The sequence below is a fragment of the Mesoplodon densirostris genome, chromosome 5 (genome assembly GCF_025265405.1).
Source record: "Mesoplodon densirostris isolate mMesDen1 chromosome 5, mMesDen1 primary haplotype, whole genome shotgun sequence".
Lineage (NCBI taxonomy): Eukaryota > Metazoa > Chordata > Mammalia > Artiodactyla > Ziphiidae > Mesoplodon > Mesoplodon densirostris.
Window position 1 is genome coordinate 107,543,120 of NC_082665.1, and position 21,276 is coordinate 107,564,395.

A 21,276-nucleotide genomic window follows, 5' to 3' on the forward strand; every position below is an offset into this window, starting at 1 on the left:
CACATTTCTGTCACATCATTAATCAGGGGAGTTTAGGATCCCACATTTTCTTTCTTGTGAGCACACCTGTTCCTGCTGGAAATGAATAAGTAGATAGCAACTGCAGCTGCACGGTGGCTTTCCTGATTTAAGGAACATCATTGGTCTCATCTTTAAAGCTGGAGTATTATGTCAAAGCTTCAAGGGTGCCTCTAATATGTAGCTCTTGTCAGAGTCAATTACCATTAGAACATATTTTTAACATGTCACTTAGAAGGTGTTTTTTAAAAAAAGTTTTAAAATTATTAACAAAAACAACAACAACAACAAAATAAGTCTTTAAGCAAGTGCATTTTCAATAATGGGATGGGATATCCTGGAAAGGTTTCTTCATATTAGCCACTGTTGTTTGTGAGAGGCAACAGTTTGAATCAGTTTTGTCTCCTTTGACACAAAATAAGGATAATTGAACTCATGCTTCTTCTTCCCATTTTATATCAATTTATAAAGTATTGGTCCTTAACATTTATTGGGTCATAGACATGTCAGAGAATACAATGTAAGATATGGCACCTTTTCTAAGCAATGCACTCAGATACATACACACAAATGTTAGCATAAAGTTTCAGGGATTATTGACTCAAAATCTATTCATAGGCACTCTAGTTTCAAAACCCCAATCTAAGGGAGAATGTAGGATGAAAATAAGTTTTAAGAACTAAAAAAAAAGAGAGAACTCAATATCAAAATCTACTCAAGGTCTAAAGAAGAAAAAGTTGATGTGTGTATGAATTTGAAATAAGTTTAAATTAATTTGAAACTAAGACACTTTTACTATTTACTATTACTATTTTACTAAGACACTATTACTATTACTACACAAGTTACTATTTTCAGGAATTTTTTTCTATTGATGTCTTTAATTTCAAGGACCAATTTAAATAAAATCCAGCAATACACATCTCAAAAATTATTCTAAATTGAACTACAACTCAAAGCACACTCTAGAAGTGTTTTTGGTTTGTTTTTTACAATGGAAAACTTATGCTATATTCCTTCAAGATTTCTCTATCAGAACTTTTGGTAATTTTGTTTGGGTTCACTGGTGAAAATATTGTAAAAAAAACAGTTCATTTACATCATCCTGAAGGACAGTAACCTAAGCCCATTTGTTTGTTTGTTTACTTATTTATTAACTGCATTAAGATATAATTCACATACCATACAGTTCACACATTTAAGGTATACAAGTCAATGATTTTTAGCAGATTTACAGAGTTATGCAACCATCACCACAATAATTTCAGAACATTTTCATCAACCCAGAAAGAAACCTTGTACTCATTAGCAACCACTCGCTATTCCCCACCCCCAATCATTCCAGCCTTAGGCAAGCTGTAATCTGCTTTCTATCTCAATAGATTTGCCTATTTTTTCACTTAGCATAATATTTTCAAGGTTCATCATGTTGTAGCATGTATTAGCACTTCATTTCTTTTTATGACTAAATAATATCCTATTATATGGCTATTCTACATTTTATTTATCCATTCATCAGTTGATGGACATTTGGGTTGTTTCCAATGTGGGGCTATTATGAATAATTCTGCTATAAACATTTGTGTACAAGTTTTTGTGTTGACTAGCCCCTCAACATTTAATCATACAAGGCGAAAAGTAAAAAGAGTACTTATAACAAAATTAAACAAAATTTGTTTTACAGTAATTTTAGACTTGCTAAGATTTCATACCCAACATCACAAAGGCATATCATGACCGGGAAATGCATCATGACTTTATCACAGAATTAGAGGAGATTAGATCCCTGAGATCTCTTCTTACACTAAAAGTCAACAACTTAACTACTTTCCATTACTTCTGTTTGGCTAGAAGAGTAAATAAAGACCAGGATGTGGACATCTGGTGGTCTTGAGGAAATTATCATAAAATGTTACTGAGCCTCTTGCAAGCAGCAAGGACAACTGTGCACATGGGCCTTGGACAGAAGTGTTATATTGAGCATGACTTGCCAAGCTACCCTGACCTCCGCATTCTGGTCTGAAGTATGTGGTTTCCTCACCAACTCCCAATTGTGTTCTGCCTAAACTTCAACATTGTTCTGCCATTGATACTCTGCCTCTAACTACTGCCTCTGCCTCTCCCTGGGCAGCTTTCCAAGCTCACTCATAGAGATCCTCACTGCTGACTCTACCCTGCCAACCATCTTCACTCCATCTCCGAGACTGAAGTGAAATTTATCATAGGCTTCCTTGCTGTATTAATGCCCCTCTGGACTCTAGGTCTGTCAAGTGCTGTACAAAATGCTCAGGGGTGCATGATGAGTGTCTGTTGAATGAAGGGTCCATAAGATTTCCTATCAGTGCTATGTGTGTGAGGTTGAAAGGGCTCAAAATGAATTTATACATTTATCAGTGAATAATTAATGACATATTTCTCCAATGATCAAAGAACTTGGGAACCTCAACTTATTCCTGAGGCTTTTTTCTTAGTTATTATGGTGTTAGCATAAGTTTATTCACTGAGATTGAAATAATTTATCTGATAGGGACAGATTCCCAGGCATAGGAAGCACATTCCTAAAGATCTGACCCATTAGAATCTTCATCAGACAGAAGACCCAAAGAAGAGTTTTACCTGGCCAATTACTTCTTTTGCTTTGCATTTCAGAGCAAGCTTACTTTGGATCTTTGGATTTAGTTTCACTGAAATTCAGTGAGCATTACCTGATGCCAGCATATGAGGCAAAACCTGAAAGGCTGAATCACAATTTACTGCTGCGGGGTCCTGCCAAGCTTTGCCACTCTTTCAGAGGAGGGTTTCCCTGGGAAGCCAGTTTTTTCAGATAGTCACAAGGCTCCAGTTGGGGAATATCAGGATTCTGCCTGTGATATTTCTGCAACTTCTCTACCACTGTGGGCAACCCAACTGTGGAAGCATAGAACATGGGCCCACCCCTGTGCCTTGGCCATCCATACCCATGTAAATAGACCACATCAATGTGCTCTGGGGTAGCTGCCATCCCTTCTCCCAAGATGCGGAATGCTTCATTGATGAGTGAATATAAGCAGCGCTCGAGGATCTCATCCCGGCTAATGATACGTGGTTCAATGTGATAGGTTTCTCTGTACTGTGTCAGAAATTTGGAAAGCCAGGGATTAGGTTTGTGAATCCTACCCAATGGCTTATCATAAAGATACCAACCCTCACCTGTCTTCTGGCCAAATCGTCCTGATTCACAGAGCATATCAGGAATTGGGCAATATCTCCAGCTGCCTCGCTTTCGGGAAGGAGTTCCTGGAGGCAATGTAGGTCCAGTAAGACCTTGCCCTTTTCGGGATTTCCAACCTACATCCAACCCAGCAAGATCAGACACTCTAAAAGGTCCCATTTTGAAACCAAACTCTTCCAGCACCTGATCTATCTCCTCTGGTTTACAGCCTTCTTCCAATAAGAAATATGTCTGATTATAATAAGGCTTCAACATTCGATTCCCAACAAATCCAAAACAATTGCCTACAACTACTCCAATTTTTTTAATCTTTTTTGATAAATTCATAATAGTGGCAATGGTAGTGGGGGAAGAGTATTGGCTGGGAATAACCTCTAACAACTTCATGATGTGAGCTGGTGAGAAGAAGTGGGTGCCAATGACCAAGTGAGGACGATCACTGGAAGAAGCAATCTCATCAATGTCCAGGGCTGAAGTATTGGTGCACAAAAATGCTTCTGGCTTGCACACAGCTGACAGTTCAGCAAAGACTTCTTTCTTCAGGTTCATTTCCTCAAATACTGCTTCAATGACTAAATCTACACCACTAAGCTCTTTTATAGATGTAGTTAACCTGGGTTTTGGTCCTGACCAAGGGTGGCCACTCTGCTGCATTTTGGACACTTCCTTTTCTAAGATGGAGGTTATTATCCTGTTTGCAGTCTCTAGCTGCTTCTTGTCTGATTCTACAGCAATCACAGGGATTTTGGCCATTGCAAAAGATATGGCAATGCCTCGGCCCATTGTTCCCAAGCCTGCAGATAAGAGTGAAGGAGAAAAAGAATGATTCAATGGTATTGGAAACTGAGAAATTACTCAGTGAGTGGAAGGCTTCTGTGGAAATGTGTCATTCAAAGATACAAATTCAAGGACTACAAATGGATTGAATACTAGTTAAGGGTAGGCACTGTATTAAGTGTTCCAGAAGGTATAACAGTAAGTAGGATTCACACACAAACACACACACACACACACACACACACACACAATTAGAAATAATAAACAAGTTCAGCAAGGTTGCAGGATACAAGAGCAATATACAAAAATCAATTTTATTTATATATACTAGCAATGAATAATCTGAATATGAAATTAAGAAAACAATTCCACTTATAATAGCATTAAAAAGAATAAAATACTTCAGAATAAATTTAAGGAAGAATTGTAAGACTTGTACACTAATAACAAAAGAACATTTTTGAAAGAAATTAAATAAAACCTAAATAAATGGAAAGACATCCCATGTTCGTGGATCAAAAGACTTAACATTGTTAAGATGGCAATATTACCCAAATCACTCTGCAGATCCAGTGCAATCACTAGGAAAAATCCAACTTTTTTTTGCAGAAATTAACAAGCTGATCCTACAAGTCATATAGAAATACAAGAAATCCAGAATAACCAAAACAATATAGAAAAAAAAAAAAGAACAAACTCTTTCTAATTTCAAAACTTTTGACAAATCTACAGTGTTCAAGACAGTGTGATACTGGAATAAGGATAGACATATAGATCAATGAGATAGAATTGAGAGTCCTGAAATAAACTCATACATTTATGGAAACTCAATTTTTGACAAGGGTGCCAATATAATCCAATGGGGAAAGAATAGTCTTTTTCAACAAAGGTGCTGGGACAACTGATATCCATATGCAAAAGAATTTTGTTGAACTTCTACCTCACACCATATACAAAAGTAGATCAAAGTGGATCACTCAAAGTGGATCAAAGACCGAAGTAAGAGCTAAAACTGTAAAACTCTTATGAGTAAATCTTCATGACCTTGGATTAGGCAATAGTTTCTTAGAAATAACACCAAGAGCATAAGCTATAAAAGAAAAAAAATTGATAAATTGGACATTATCAAAATTAAAAACTTTTGTGCTTTGAAGGACACAATAAAGAAAGTGAAAAAAAAAACCATAGAATAGGGGAAAATATTTTCAAATCATATATCTGATAAGGTACTTGTATCAGAATATATAAAGAACTCAAACTCAACAATAGAAAGACAGCTCAATTTAAAATTAGGCAAAGGAATCTGCAGCAACATGAATGGACCTAGAGATTCTCATACTGAGTGAAGTAAGTCAGACAGATATCATATGATATCACTTACATGTGGAATCTAAGAAAAGGGTACAAATGAACGTATCTACAAAACAGAAAGAGTTACAGGTGTAGAATACAAACTTATGGTTACCAGGGGGTAAGTGGGGGGAGGGATAAATTGAAAGATTAGGATTGATATAAACACACTACTATATATAAAATAGATAACTAATAAGGACCTACTGTATAGCACAGGGAGCTCTACTCAATACTCTATAATGGTCTATATGGGAAAAGAATCTAAAAAAGAGTGGATATATGTATATGTATAAGACTCACTTTGCTGTACACCTGAAACTAACACAACATTGTAAATCAACTATACTCCAATAAAAATTTTTTAAAAATAAAATAAAATTAGGCAAAGGATCAATTAAACATTTCTCCAAAGAAGATATACAAATGGCCAATAAGCGTATGAAGAGATGCCTAACATCATTAGTCACTATGGAAATGCAGATCAAAACCACAATGAGCTACCACTTCATACCCATTAGGATAGCTATAATTTAAAAAGACAGACAATAACAAGTTCTAGTGAGGATGTGGAGAAATTGATACCCTGATTCACTGCTGGCAACTTGTAAAATGGTGCTGTTGCAGCAGAAAACAAGCTGGAAGTTCCTCAAAATGTTAAACGTGGAGTTACCACACGATCCAGCAATTCCACTCCTAGGTAGGTAGGTAGGTAGGTATATACATAACCCAAGAGAAATGAAGACATACATCCACACAAAACTTGTACATAGATGTTCATAGCAGCATTATTCAAGATAGCCAAAAAGAAGAAACAAGCCAAATGTCTATCAACATGGATAAACAAAAGGTGGTATGTCTCTCCAGTGGAATATTACTCAGCCGTAAAACTAAATGGTACATCCTATAACATGGATGAGGCTTAAAAAACATTATGCTAAGTTAAAGAAGTTGGATGCAAAAGTTTACTTGTTATATGATTCCATTTATATGACATGTCCAGAATAGGAGCCTCCATAGAGACAGAAAGTAGATTAGTAGTTGCCAGGAGCTGGGAGGATGGGCAATGAGGAATAACTGCAAATGGGTACAGAGTTTCTTTTTAAAGTGATGGAAATGTTCCAAAATTTTTTGTGGCAATGGCTACACAACTTTATGAATATCTAAAAACCACTTAAGTGTACTCTTTTTTTTTTGGTGACATTGTTACTATGTATTTTAAAAATGTTTTAATTGTGGTAAAATATATATAACATAAAACTTAACATCATAACCATTTCTAAGTGTACAGTTCAGGGGCATTAAGTACATTCACAGAGTTGTACAACCAGCACCACCATCCATCTCCAGAATGCTTTTCATCTTGCAAAACTGAAACTCTGTACTCATTAAACAGTAACTCCCCATTTTGCCCTCTCCCCAGCCCCTGGCAACCATCATTCTACTTTCTATCTTTATAATTTTGACTACTCTAGGTGCCTCATATAAGTGAAATCAAATAGTAGTTGTCCTTTTGTGACTAGCTTATTTCTCTTAGTAGAATAGCCTCCAGGTTTATTCATGTTGTAGCGTGTATCAGAATTTCCCACCTTTTAAGACTGAATAACATCCCTTTGAATATATATATGTACCACATTTTGTTTATTCATTCATCTGTTAATGGACATTTGGGTTGCTTCCACCATTAGTCCACTATTGTGAATAATTCTACTATGGACATGATTATACAAATACCCGTTTGAGTCCCTGCTTCAATTCTTTGTGATATACCCAGAAGTGGAATTGCTGAATCATATGGTAATTCTATTTTTAATTTTTGGAGGGATTGCCATACTTTTTTTCAGCAGCTGCAGCATTTTATGTTGAATTGTACTCTTTAAATGGGTGAATTTTATGATATATGTTTCACCTCAATAAAACTGTTATTAAAAATATGAGTAGTACCAACCCTCAAGGAACTTATAATCTAGTGGTGGGAAAGAAAAAAGTTCATAAATATCTACGCTTAAAGGTAAAGTAAGTGATGAGAGAAGTTCAAATTTCTTTGGTGATTCAAAGGAAAGAGATTATTTTTGGTTGGATGAGTCAAGAAAAACTTCAAGATAAAGATATTTGAAGAAATATTTAAAGAAAGATCAAACTAAAACAGTGAAATTGGAGAAGTTGAACCACCCAGCTGGGGAAGGGAAAAGAAAAATGAGAAATATTTTTTAAAAAGGCAAGAAGGGGGCTTCCCTGGTGGCGCGGTGGCTGAGAGTCCACCTGCCGATGCAGGGGACATGGGTTCGTGCCCCGGTCCAGGAGGATCCCACGTGCCGCGGAGCGGCTGGGCCCGTGAGCCATGGCCGCTGAGCCTGCGCGTCCGGAGCCTGTGCTCCGCAACGGGAGAGGCCATAACAGTGAGAGGCCCATGTACTGCAAAAAAAAAAAAAAAGGCAAGAAGGATGGAAAATGTAGAAAAATTATTTGATGGCAAAGATGTTGCTATTTCTTTCCCACACCATTTCATTTTCTTCCTGGGCACATAGAAGCCTGTACTTTCTAGACCTCTGGTATCCTGGTAGGGCCTGTAACTAATTCTGGTCAAAGGAATGGGGAAGAGGGTGGTGTGGGATCACGACTGGCCCCTAAAATCTCCCAAAAATCCTTCATTACCACCTGGGTATAGAAGATGCAGAGAACAACTCTGAGGCTTTGGAGGAGACCCTAGAGCAGATGTTGGCCTGCAGGTTGCATCCAGCCCACTGCCTGCTTTTGTACTGCTGGTGAGCTAAGAATATTTTTACATTTTAAATAGCTGAAAATGAAAGGATAAGAATATTTTGTGACATAGGAAAATTATATCAAATTCAAATTTTAGTGTCCATAAATAAAGTTTTACTGGAATCAGTCACACTGATTTGTTTTTGTATTGTCTATGGCTGTTTTTTTTTCTTCAGCTACTTTAATTATAAAAATCTTTCATGTTCTCAAAAAAAAAAAAAAAAGGAAAACCAGAAGGCAACAGTCTAGTACAAAAATATAAAACCAGAAGATATTACCACCAACCAGGTCTGATAACCAAATCATGCTGGGGATTCTGAAAATAAAAGTACACGAAAACAAAGTACTAAACCAGTGGTTCTTATATAACCAGGGATGGAAAAATGAGTCAGTAGGCCTGGAAAACACCATTCCTAAAAAGAAGCACTGCAAGAATATAAATCATAACTCTACAGTAAAAAGCGACCAGGACTTTCCATCCAGACATGGGTGAGTCTAAAAATGTGGTGATGCCATCTACTGATCACATGACCTTTTAAGGAACTGTACAAAAGCATAGAAACAGTAGGTAAAATGTATCCACATCTCATAAAATTAAAATTTCTCTGGCTAATTTATCTTTGTATTTACCTTTCTGCTTAAGACATGGAGGTCAGAAGTAACCCACAATGAACCGAGAACCATAGAATATTAACTATTCTTGAAAGCATAAAAACCAACTATAATCCTTAGATATGTTCCTTAAATTAGCACCAAGTATTATTAATAGCGACCTCTAGTGAACACCTGTAATCATTACACCACAAGTCAAAGTCTCTGTGACTGCTTTCAGTATCATATTCAACTGAGAATGCAAGACAAAACTGGCCAACGGGACTTGTTAATTTCAGAAATCACAGTAACTGAACTTTTTAATAGCCACAATTTAAATGTAGAATGTAAGATTTTAATGATTTCTATCTTCCATATTTTTAACAAGCCATAAAATTGTGCTAGGGTTTCTGGTTAAAGTGATTGCAAATTTGGACCCTAAGGTTAAATCCCAGAGGTTAATTTTATATCAGGTCTGTATTAGCCACATTATAGCTATAATCCACTATCCTTTTTACAGAAACCCTTCCAATTTAAGACTCTGCAAGTTGTATACTGCCAAAAATGCCCATGTAGATTTATAAGAGCAGTGTAATATTGATGTACCATATTACTTCCATGAATTCTTAGCTATCTTGCCTTGCTTGATCCTAACAAAGGTTTTAACCTATGAAATGCTGAAAGACAAAAGGCCCAAAGCCCGAGTTCCCAGTAAATCAATAGGCAGTCTTAAAAGTGTCTTCTGTAACAAGGCTCATACTGAACTCCACTGACACCAGTTCTGCCCCTGTGACACCCAGGACTTTCCTCCCTTGATATGTGCATGAAAGGTGAAGAAGGACCACTGGAAATAATTTGTTTAGGATCTGTATCTTATAAAACATCCTTATAGATTAATACAATGACATCTTTTACATTAAAGAAAGTCAGTACAACATAATCCAAAACTATCTTTAAATAGCACATTTAAGGAAACTAAGCCAAGAGACTGTTGCATTATGATTTAATCTAATTGCACAAAAATTTGAAATTACAACTCCTCTAGATTTCTAAGAAGAAGGTTATGCATGCCTCCATATTCAATTATGCACTGTTACATTTGAACCAGATAGTGAATTTCACATCATGATGGATCAATTTAGAATTTCCATGCAACACCTCAAATTATATAAAATGGAAGCAATTTTTAAAGCTTTGTGGAACGTTTAAAGTTCTACTTTGTGCTAAAGTGTTTTTTTTTTTTTTTTGCTTTTTGTTTGTTTGTTTTTTTACCAGCAACTTTGGATTATAATGTATCAGGTGGCTATACTTTAAAATGCTGGTCACTGAATATCATGGACTTTGAACTGGCTTCTACTCCTAAAAATGTATCATCACTTAAGTAGACAACCAAAAATTCCCTTCATTTCAAAAGCCTCAAATTGTGTTTCTTACAAAATAAGATTTGTGTAACCAACTGACTTCTATGGGACAAGAACTATGGTAATAGTGGGTTCAACTATTACACAATTATGTTAATATTTTATTTTCAAAAGCACTTTACAAGAAAATGTAAGTATGGCTTCCAATAGGAATGTTATACCTGGACTTGATTGGTACCAAGCTCAGATTTTAGTTTTGCAAGGAAAAACAGGCTTTCAGGTTAAACAACAATTTGTAACCAAAACTTTAATCTCAAGGATTCTCACAAAACATATTACAAATGACAGCATGAAAAAAAAAATCTTGTACGGTAACTCAAAGTTCAGCTCTACAATGTACCCTTAAACTAGCAGGACATTGGTATATTGAATAGTCTCAAATTTCCAAATAATATTACAAAGAGCTATGTATTCATACACAGCAATCACAGAAGGAACTTATGACCTAAAGCAAAGGTAAACTAACTTTCTTGAAACTTCTTAGATTCTAAACCCACTGGACAACGTCTTGTCCGGGGTGAAGACTAGTGGAATTTTTAAACCTCTAATCTAGTTTAATGGTGCAGTTTTAATTTTTACCTGCTGGCTTGTGTTCACAGCAGCTTTTAAAGACTGCTTGCTTAACTACAGCTGCATATCCCAGCTACAGAAAGTCTTTTCAATTTTTGCCAGTTTTGTTTCCATAATATTAAACATCACACTTTAGCTGAACAGGAGTTAGAGGTTTATTATCAGTCTATGCAAGACTAAAAATTCAAAGCAAATTCAATTTTGCATAAGGGAACATTGTAAAGTAACAATTCTTGATATTACATGCCTCATATGATCCATTTCAAACCGTAGAGAATTACATCTTTATGTGTCACTGTTCCAAGGGACAAACAAATGTGAACAGCTAAAACATTTAAAAAATGCACCAAACTTATGAAGTCTCAAACAAAACTTGAATTTTCTGTACATACTCCTGTCAAATGAAGTTATTTCCTGTACACCACTCCCTCTTGCAAACTGGTCTTCTATTTCCTTTCATTTGACCTAGATCGGCTATGAGACCTAGAGAAAGATCGGGACGGCTTGTGATTTCTCTCCTGGGACAGTGATCTCTCTCTTCTCCTGTCTCTAGAAAGGGACCTGCTCCGGCTGCGGGAGAAGCTTCTCCGTCTTGGAGATGTGTGGCGAGGTGGAGGACTCCTCCTCCAATAATCATCCCGAGGGCGATGACCCCAAGAAAGAGGCAGCCCATGATTTCGACTTCTCTTTTCACCATTCGACAATTCCACTCTTACTCGGCGGCCACATAGTGTTCTCTCATCTAGTTCTTAGACAGCATCAGCTGCATCTCGGGATCTTCAAATTCAACAAAAGCAAAGCCGGGAGGGTTTCTAGCAACCCACACACTTCGGAGTGGTCCATAATAGCCAAAAGCTCGTTCCAATTCAGCCTTGTTACCATTCTTTCCAAGATTACCTACATGAACTTTACAGTCCAGCAGACAGGAATCATGATGCATTTCAAGATCTCGGGTTAGAAATGCGAAGGCTCAAATCCACACACCCTCAGCTGGGTCTTCCCGGTTCCCTCCCGCCTGGCACCTTCAGATGCTCTCGCACACCCATCGTCCACGAAATTGCTCTATGGCTGTTTTTGTCCTCAATAGCAGAGGTGAGTAGTTGCAAAAGAGACCATATGGCCCCAAAAGTCTAAAACATTTACTATCTGGAACTTTACAGAAAAAGTTTGCTGACCCTTATCCAGGAGGATGGCAGAGCCGCTACTTGGAAAGAACCTGGTTGTAGAATTACTGCGGAGTGAGGAGGAAAATGATCTTTATTGTGCTAAGCCACTGAGATTGTTATTTGTTACAGCAGCAGGTTACCTGTTACCTAACCAACCCACTGTGGATGTTTCGTGAAAGACATGTATATATAACTCTTCTACACTTCACAATGACTAGCTTTGGGGATTGTTTCTTTTTTTTTCAATTGAAGTTTAGTTGATTTACAATATTCTTTAGTTTTAGGTGTACAACATAGTGATTCAAAATTTTTATAGATTATACTGGATTTAAAGTTATTATAAAATATTGGCTATATTACCTGTGCTGTACAATATATCCTTGTAGCTTATTTATTTTATACATAGTAATTTGTGCCTCTTAATCCCCTGTGGCAATTGGTTTTGAATAAAGAATGTTATCAATAATAAGAAATCACTGATTTAGTTTCTCTGGAATATATTTAATTTTTAAATTGTATTAAATTATTTAATACAATATATATATATATTAAATTATTTAAAACATTTAGGTTTCCAAATTTACTAAGCATCTGCATTTCACTCAGTAACAAGAAGACTGGATAGCTCTCACTGTTGTAGCAGCTTGTATCCTAAACTTTGGCCTGGGTAAACAGGAGGTAGAGTTGGGGGTTCAAAACCCTGGCCTCCTAGCTTTCAGTCCCAAGCTGAAAATTCCTACCATGTAGAGATTATAAACTCACAGGGACAATAAGGACTAATGAAAAGTTTATGTGAAAGTGCTTTGTAAAGTATAATGTCATGCAGGTGATATCTCAGCACGGGACACAGTGGGGAAGGAAGGCCACCTGGTGAAGTTGGAGCAGAACTCCTCGGCGCTCACCTCTCAGAGCAGGTCTGCTGAAGGACCACTGGGGCTCCAAACAACTCATAATCCAAACCACAAAGTGGGCCAGACTAAGGTTTTTTAGAAGTGTCTTAGCTATAATTTTAGATCTTCTTCAGTTCTATAAACTGATACTTTTCATTTAATCACTGAAACAAAATATACATGAAAACAGTATCTATTTCTTTCAAAAAGTTCTTAGCTACTAACTTCTCTTTTCACAACCTTGTGGTCTCATAGTTCTCAACAACAAAGGGCTGAAAGACCAAACTTTTCACTGTTGGTAATTATGTTTTCATAGGTATATACTGCATTTACATTGAATTTAGTTTCTTAATTTTTCCTCATTAAACACACACAGACAGGGACCAGGAGTCCTGCTCCTGTACCAAATCACTGCCTTTAACTGCTATGGAATTAAATCTAGTCAAGAACCTCTTCTACTCAGAGAAGTAAATACAGGATAAGGGATGCTTTGACTACTGGTTCTGCAGTGTTTGGTCAACTGCAGTCTTCTCCCCTTCTGACAGGCGAGGTGGGAGAATGTGAACTTGCAGTTTGCACCAGCCTGATCTGAGAACATAGGCTCATGGAAGTACAAAGTTGGGCTCATGAGGGCTGGGGTTTTGCCAGGGGGCATAATGAAAGGATGAGTCGTGGCATTTGAGGACAATTGGTAAGAGAGTAGCTAAAGTTATGACTGGAAATGAAACTGAATAGAGAAGAAAGTAAAGATAGGAGGAGCTGATCAAGTAACACATGTGCTAGTTAGAATAACCGAGAAAGGGATGTGGGAAAATACAAGGTTGTAGTGAAAAAGTGAGATTTCTCATTTCACAGGTGGAGAAATATTGAGGGTAAAGACAAGACCTACAGTGAAGCCATAAGTGTGGGTCACAGAAGTGAAGTGAGGTGAGCGTCACTGGATCTGAGGGGGTGAAGGAACCCAGAAGCAACAGGGCTGGGTTATTCAGGGCTGAATTATTCACACAGAGGATGAAGACAACCAGATGGCAGCAGGATTTGGGCCACAGAGGATAACTGTGAGCCAGGTACTAAAATGAGGGCAAAGCAGGGGAGTACTGACAGTAATGAGGAGGGATAAAGTGATACGACTGGATGGCAGGATCACAGAGGAGAGTGTCCTGAAAGGGGTAATGGTCTGAGAGGGGAACTGGGAAGTGACAGTGAGGTCCATGGAGTGTGGGAGAAGCAACAGCATTCTCTTGACAGGGCTGCAGTAGAAGCAGGTGCCCAGGGTAAGCCAGGTTTCAGGCAGGAGACAGAGGGGGAGCCATTAGTAAACCAGATGAGGCTGTGGGCGTGTTCCAGAGGACACAGGGTGCAGCGGGAGGCTGTGTCACAAAGAAGAAGTGCAGAGCGGGATGTGGATAAACATGAAGAAGGGGGAAATGACGAACTCTCTCACTTTATTTTTATCCACATTGTCTTCTACACAGTTTAAATGCTTCTTCAAATATTTTTCAGAACAATGTGGGATATACTTAAAAAAAAACAACCTTAAACTTTTAAACATTCCATGTTAGACACAAACCTGAAGTATTTTTAAAAAGCTCACAATAAGGAAATAGGGAAATTCTCAAACGATGGTTGACAAACATGATACTGATAAACTTAAAACTTTTACTATTATTAATTATTCTTGGCTTGAAGGAATACAAGGAAGAAGAAACAGGTAAGTACATAACTGGGAATAAATACTGATGTTGCTGAAAGAGTATAAAAAAGGGATACTCATGGTTCTTTGTCACACTATTTATCCATCTCCTTAAAAAATCACAAGTGAACAGAGTCACTGCTAGAGGAGCACAGTGTGTTTACGTTAAAGACACACTATTTTATTCCCAAACTTGACTGAAACCACAACAGACTAAGAAGATGTAGAGAGGGCTCTTCCCCTCCAAGCTGGGTTGGTGTTAGAGAGCTGGGTGAGGGTTAAGAAAGTTGATGCTTTTAGTAAACTTTGGACCTCCTCCCCCAGAAGACTGTATACAAGCTAATACATATAACATTTCACTTACTATTTCGGAAGGTTTGGAATCTACCCAAGACCATTCTTGGGCCAAGACTAAGAGAAAGGGAAGTTTAGGAAAGTGGCCTGAAGAAGGCAATCAGAGAGCTAGCTTCTGAGGAAAGAAGACATTTTGTTTGAGAAATTTTCTAGGGGAAAAAAGTAGGGAAGCCACTATTTCAGAGTTCAAATGAATTTGAGGATAGTGGTTTTGAACCAGGAGAAGTGAATGGATGCAAGGACCAGAAAGATATAGCCTTCATTCCAAATCCCTAGCTATAGGAGTGACAGAACACACTTTGAAATGTGCAACATATTAATAATCATTGTTGGGAAATCCAGGAATGAGAGACATGGAAGAGGTAGAAATGAGTTAAAAAATGCCCAGAGTCTGGAATCAGACAGACCTACATTAGATGACTTGGGTTTCATTAGCTCGCTGTTGAGAAGGTTAGTGTTTCTAGGCCTCACATATAAAGTAAAGATAGTTCATGGGCTGGAGTGAAAATTAAGTTAGGTAAAACAAGTGATATGTTTAGCAAAGAGCCTGGCACCTGGTGGCCCTAAGCAAATGGTAATACTTTACATGTGCAGATTTGGGGAGTGACATTACCCATGTTCTTACCGAGAATGCCAACAGAAGAGATGGGCTGTGCCAGTGCTGTTTTCCAGGATGCTCCAGAGGGAGTGGACCACTTATTTGTGGTCCTCTCCGCCAAGAAAGAATATTGCAGGGCTCTAGCCTGCCCTGATCTTTGAAGGTACACATACAGCTCCTCTTCCTTCTTGATGCCCACCTCATAGGGATACTGGACAGCGGCCTGGACTGCACGGATGGAAGTCTCCTGAGAAAGGCACCCAGGGTGCTGCTTCTGCATCTTCAGAAGGGCTTCACTGAAAATGGTGTCCATGTTGGACAAGCTCTGGATCGGCTTGTTGTAGATTCTACGAGATTCTAGAGATTGATCTGAAAGAAATAAGAAAGAAAATTTGGAAATGTTACTTATACCAAGGGAATATGTGTATATAATGATAATAATAAGTTGTTCAAATTCAAAATATGAAATTAAATACTATTCATCAAGATATTTAATGTAACACTAATACCAAAATCCCTGACATCTTTGCAACTTAGTCCCATTAGATAGAATTTAATAGATTCAAAGCAATTTCCAGTTACCTAATTGAGGCATAAAAGTTACACTTTCTTTTTACTTCAAGGCCAAGATAATATTATGATAGATTAACTATATTAATCTGCCAGTGAGCTTAAGGAAAATTGTTCTGAGTTAATAATATTTTAGGTTCAAAATAATTTTAACTTCACTCTTAACAGTAACAAAAACTTTAAAATACCTAGAAAAGGAGACAGTGTAATATCAGCACAAGGATAGAGATACAAATCAATGGAGAGAATTGAGAGTTCAAAAAATAAATCCTTATAATCATTGCCAATTGATTTTCAACACAGGTGCCAAAACAATTTAATGAGAGAAAGGAGATGCTGAGGACAACTGGATATCCACATGAAACAAACAAACAAACAAACTTAGATCCTTACCTAGCACCATATATAAAAATTAATTCAAAATGGATCATAAATCTAAATTGAAGAGCTAAAACTATAAAAATTTTTAAAAAGAAAAATCTTTATGACCTTTGGTTAGGCAAGGTATTCTTAGCACAATCCATGAAAGAAAAAAATCAATAAGTTGGATTTCATCAAAATTAAAGACTTTTGTACTTCAGAGAACACAATTAAGCAAATGAAATGAAATGAAATGATAAACTATAGACCGGGAGAAAATATTTGTGTAGTAGGCAAAATAACACCCTCCTCAAATGTCTACTTCCTAATCCCCAGAACCTATGAATATATTACCTTACATGGCAAAGAGACTCTGCAGAAGTGATTAAGGTTAAAGACCTTGAAATGTGAAGATTAACGTGTATTATCCAGGTGGGCCCAATCTAATTACACGAATGCTTAAAAGAGGAGAGCCTTTCCCAGCTGGAGTGAGAGAGGAAGAGTCAGAGAGATGCAACACAGGAAGGACTGGCTCCATGGATGACAATCTGGCTTTGAACATGGTGGAAGGGGGCCAAGAGCCAAGGAATGCAGTGACCTCTAAGAAGCTAGGAATGGCCATCAGTTTACAACCAGAGAAAACATGGAGACCTTGGTCCTACAACACAAGTACTGAATTCTGCCAACAACCCGAGTGAGCAGTAAACAGATTCTCCCTTACAGCGTTCAATAAGGAGTGCAGCTGCTGACACCTGGGTTTAGTCCAGTGAGACCCCTACCAGACTTCTGACCTATAGATCACTAAGTAATTTATTTGTGTTGTTAAAACTGCTGAGCTTGTGGTAATTTGTTATCAAGCAGTAGAAGATGAATACAATTTGCATACAGAATATCTAATTAAGTATTTGTATCCAGAGTATATAAAGACCTCTTATGACTCAATAATAAGAAGGCAAACAACTCAATTTTAAACTGGGTAAAAACTTGAGTGGATATTTCACCAAAGAGCATATACAAACAGCTAGTAAGCAGTGAAAAAATGTTCAGCATCATTAGTCATTAGGGAAATGCAAATTAAAACCACAATGAATGTGGTAGGCAGCCTCTAAGTAATGGGATGTCGTTTCTAAGATTAAATGACAAAAAGACTCTTGCTCTCTCACTTGCTCACTCTGAGGGAAACAAGCTACCATGGGTGAGCTGCCCTCCAGTGAAGCCCATGAGGCAAAGAACTGAAGGAGGCTTTCAGCCAACAGCCAGTGAGGAACCGAGGCCTTCAGTTCAACAGACCAAGAGGAAATGAATTCCACTAACAGCCACTTGAGTGAGCTTGCAAGCAGATCGCTCCCCAGTCAAGCCTCCAGGTAGATACAGCTCCCCCCGCAATACCTTGAATGTAGTCTTTTGTGAAACCCTAAACCAGAGGGCCTAGCTAACCACACCCAGATTCCACAGAAACTGTAAGATAGTAATTGTTTGATTTTAAGCAAATAAATTTTGGGATAATTTGTTATGCAACTATAGATAACCAACACAGACCCATTAGAAGGACTATCATCAAAAAGACATGACACAAAATGTTGGCGGTGATGTGGAGTACCTGGAACCCTCGTACATTGCTTGTGAGAATGTAAAACAGTACATTCACTTTGAAAAACAGTTTGGCAGTTTCTTAAAAAGATAAACATAAACTTACTGTTCGACCCAGAAATTTCACTCCTAGGAATTCACCCAAGAGAAATGAAAACATATAAAACCTGTATGTGAATACTCACTGCAGCATTATTCATAGTAGCTCAAAACCAAAAGCAATGTGAATATCCAACTGATGAATGGATAAAGAAAATGTGGTATAGCCATACAATGAAATACTATTCAGCAATAAAAAGGATCAAACTGGACTTCCCTGGTGGCGCAGTGGTTAAGAATCCACCTGCCAATGCAGGGGACACAGGTTCCAGCCGTGGTCCAGGAAGATCCCACATGCTGCAGAGCAACTAAGCCCGTGAGCCACAACTAATGACCCTGCGCTCTAGAGCCCGAGAGCCACAACTACTGAGCCCACGTGCCACAGCTACTGGAGCCTGCGTGCCACAACTTCTGAAGCCCACGTGCCACAACTACTGAAGCCCGCGTGCCTAGAGCCCATGCTCTGCGACAAGAGAAACCACTGCAGTGAGAAGCCCAAGCACCGCAACAAAGAGTAGTCCCTGCTCACTGCAACTAGCGAAAGACTGCACGCAGCAATGAAGACCCAACGCAGCCAAAACTAACTAACTAAATTAATTAATTAATTAATTTTTTAAAAAGGGACTTCCCTGGTGGCACAGTGGTTAAGAATCCACCTGCCAATGCAGGGGACACAGGTTTGAGCCCCCATCCAGGAAGATACCACATGCTGCGGAGCAACTAAGCCCGTGTGCCATAACTACTGAGCCTATGCTCTAGATCCTGCATGCCACAGCTACTGAAGCCCAAGTGCCTAGAGCCCGTGCTCTGCAACAAGAGAAGCCGCCGCAATGAGAAGCCCACGCACCACAACGAAGAGCAGCCCACACTCACCACAATGAAGACCCAACACAGCCAGGAAAAAAAAAAAAGGATCAAACTAATGATACATGCTACAACACAAATGAACCTTAAAAACATTATGCAAGCTGAAAGAAGCCAGATGCAAAAGATTACATATTGATGTGATGTAATTTATTTTAAATGTCCAGAAGAGGCAAATCTATAGAGACAGAAAGATCAGCTGTTGCCTAGGGCTGGGGGTGGGAGTGGGGGTAAGCTGAAAAAGGGCAGAGGGAACTTTGGGGGATAGTGGAAAAGTCCTAAAACTGATTTATGGAGATGGTTGCACAACTCTAACTCAAAGGCAAATTATGCCTCATTAAGGCTCTTAAAAAATATCTAGCAATGAATTTATTAAGAAAGGTACAAGACCTTTAAGAAGGTCCATATAACATTTTATTGAAGAACATAAAATAATACCTTAATAAAGAATGACCCCATGTCCCTGAATATAAATACTTAATAGTATAAAATAAATATTTTCCATATATTATATATGAATTTCTAATCAGAATCCTTGTGGTCCTTTTTTTTTTTTTTTTTTTTTTTTGTGGTACGCGGGCCTCTCACTGTTGTGGCCTCTCCCGTTGCGGAGCACAGGCTCCGGATGCGCAGGCCCAGCGGCCATGGCTCACGGGCCCAGCCGCTCCGCGGCATATGGGATCCTCCCGGACCGGGGCACGAACCCGTATCCCCTGCATCGGCAGGCGGACTCTCAACCACTGCGCCACCAGGGAGGCCCGGTCCTATTTTTTTAAATAACTCAAAAGAATGATTTTAAAGTTTACATAAACGTATAAATGTGGGGCTTCCCTGGTGACGCAGTGGTTGAGAGTCTGTCTGCTGATGCAGGGGACATGGGTTCGTGCCCCGGTCCGGGAAGACCCCACATGCTGCAGAGCGGCTGGGTCCATGAGCCATGGCCGCTGAGCCTGCGCGTCCAGAGCCTGTGCTCCACAACGGGAGAGGCCACAGCAGTGAGAGGCCCGCATACGAAAAAAAAAAAAAAGTATAAATGTGTATAAATTTGTGTAACAAACTTATACTTTTAACAAAACTGTTTTCTAAAATAGTATTCCAGAAACTGTTTCCTAAAAAGTGCTACTATCTCTTAAAAAATAAAGCAATATATCAAAAATGTACACCTTAGTTAATTAGACCAGAAACCTACCAGAGCTTACAAAGCAGTTTCACTATAAAAAGACAGATGAACGTGAGCCAGTCTGGCATTGGTATGTTACTATGTGTCCAAGGGAGAGTAAGGTTTGGGTATAATCATGTGCACAAGGAAGAACTGTATCTGTGAGGCATTGTATAATCTCAACCTTTTTTTTTTTAACCTAGGAGGCAAGAACATTTCCTTAATGCTTGATTACTATGTAGAATTGAAAAGAATAGATTTTTAAATTAATGCTTTCCCATATGATATAAGAATAAGATTCAGGAAAGGAGGCAAGGTGGTGAGTAGCAGCATGTGGTCCCTGTTAACCCTGCTATTGTTGGAAAAACATGAACTCTACCCAACAGGCTACCAATTACTTGCTCAGTTAACCAATGAGTTACCCAATCCTCAATTTACGGGAAGGCAAGCTCAGTGCAGAAGGATGAAGACCTTTCCGGGGCCTACAGCTGATTTAATTCCCTGGTGGCTCAAAAGAGAGACAAGAACAGACAGTGGGGAGAGGACAAGTGGAAGAGGAAAGGAGGCAGAGCTGTCAGTGTCGTGGCATCTGACAACAGGTGGCTGTTGCCGTCTTTCCTGGGACAGAGCATAGATGGGTTTGGGATATCTTAGAGCTAGATTTCTGTCCTTGTGACACTACCACCAGCCCCACCATCACAGGGGCTGATTCTCAACATCATAGCACTCAACAGAGTTATTTGAGGAGTTTAAAAAGTTTGGATGCCCATGCCCCACTGTGAACTCAGTTAAGAATCTTTAAGGGTGGGGCCTGGGCATGAGTATTTTTTAAAAATTCAATAGTTGATTTTGAGGTATAGCCTCTGGGAGGTCCAAGAGCAGAGCATATGTCAGCCACTGTATCAAAGACAGCTGTAACTCCTAGCAACTCTAACCTGGGCCAGAGATTGAAAAGAGATGAGAAAGAAAAAAAGGAAGAAAGTGGTCCAGTGGTTAAGACTTCGCCTTCCAATGCAGGGTGTGCAGGTTCGATCCCTGGTTGGGGAGCGAAGATCCCACATGCCTTGCGGCCAAAAGACCAAAACATAAAACAGAAGCAATATTGTAACAAATTCAAAAAAAGACTGTAAAAAAAATGGTCCATATCAAAAAAGTCTTAAAAAAAAACGAAAAAGAAAAAAACAATGGTGTGCAGCAATTTTAGCCAATTGGCATATTCTTAGTATTCTGGG

The 21,276-nt window shown here is 38.5% G+C and overlaps 1 protein-coding gene and 1 pseudogene across 2 annotated transcripts in view; both read right to left on the reverse strand.

The window, feature by feature from the left end:
- Positions 1-1,212: 1,212 nt before the first annotated feature.
- The window catches only part of EHHADH (enoyl-CoA hydratase and 3-hydroxyacyl CoA dehydrogenase), a 57,614-nt gene continuing 37,550 nt past the window's right edge, over positions 1,213-21,276 (reverse strand). For both annotated transcript variants that reach the window (XM_060099250.1, XM_060099251.1), the window contains 2 exons: positions 15,430-15,771; positions 1,213-4,023 (listed from right to left, as the gene is read on the reverse strand). In XM_060099250.1, coding sequence (XP_059955233.1) covers positions 2,762-4,023; positions 15,430-15,771 — 1,604 coding nt within the window. In that variant the 3' untranslated portion in view covers positions 1,213-2,761. The remainder of the gene's footprint in view (positions 4,024-15,429; positions 15,772-21,276) is intronic.
- LOC132490736 (serine/arginine-rich splicing factor 3-like) lies at positions 10,420-11,857 on the reverse strand (annotated as a pseudogene).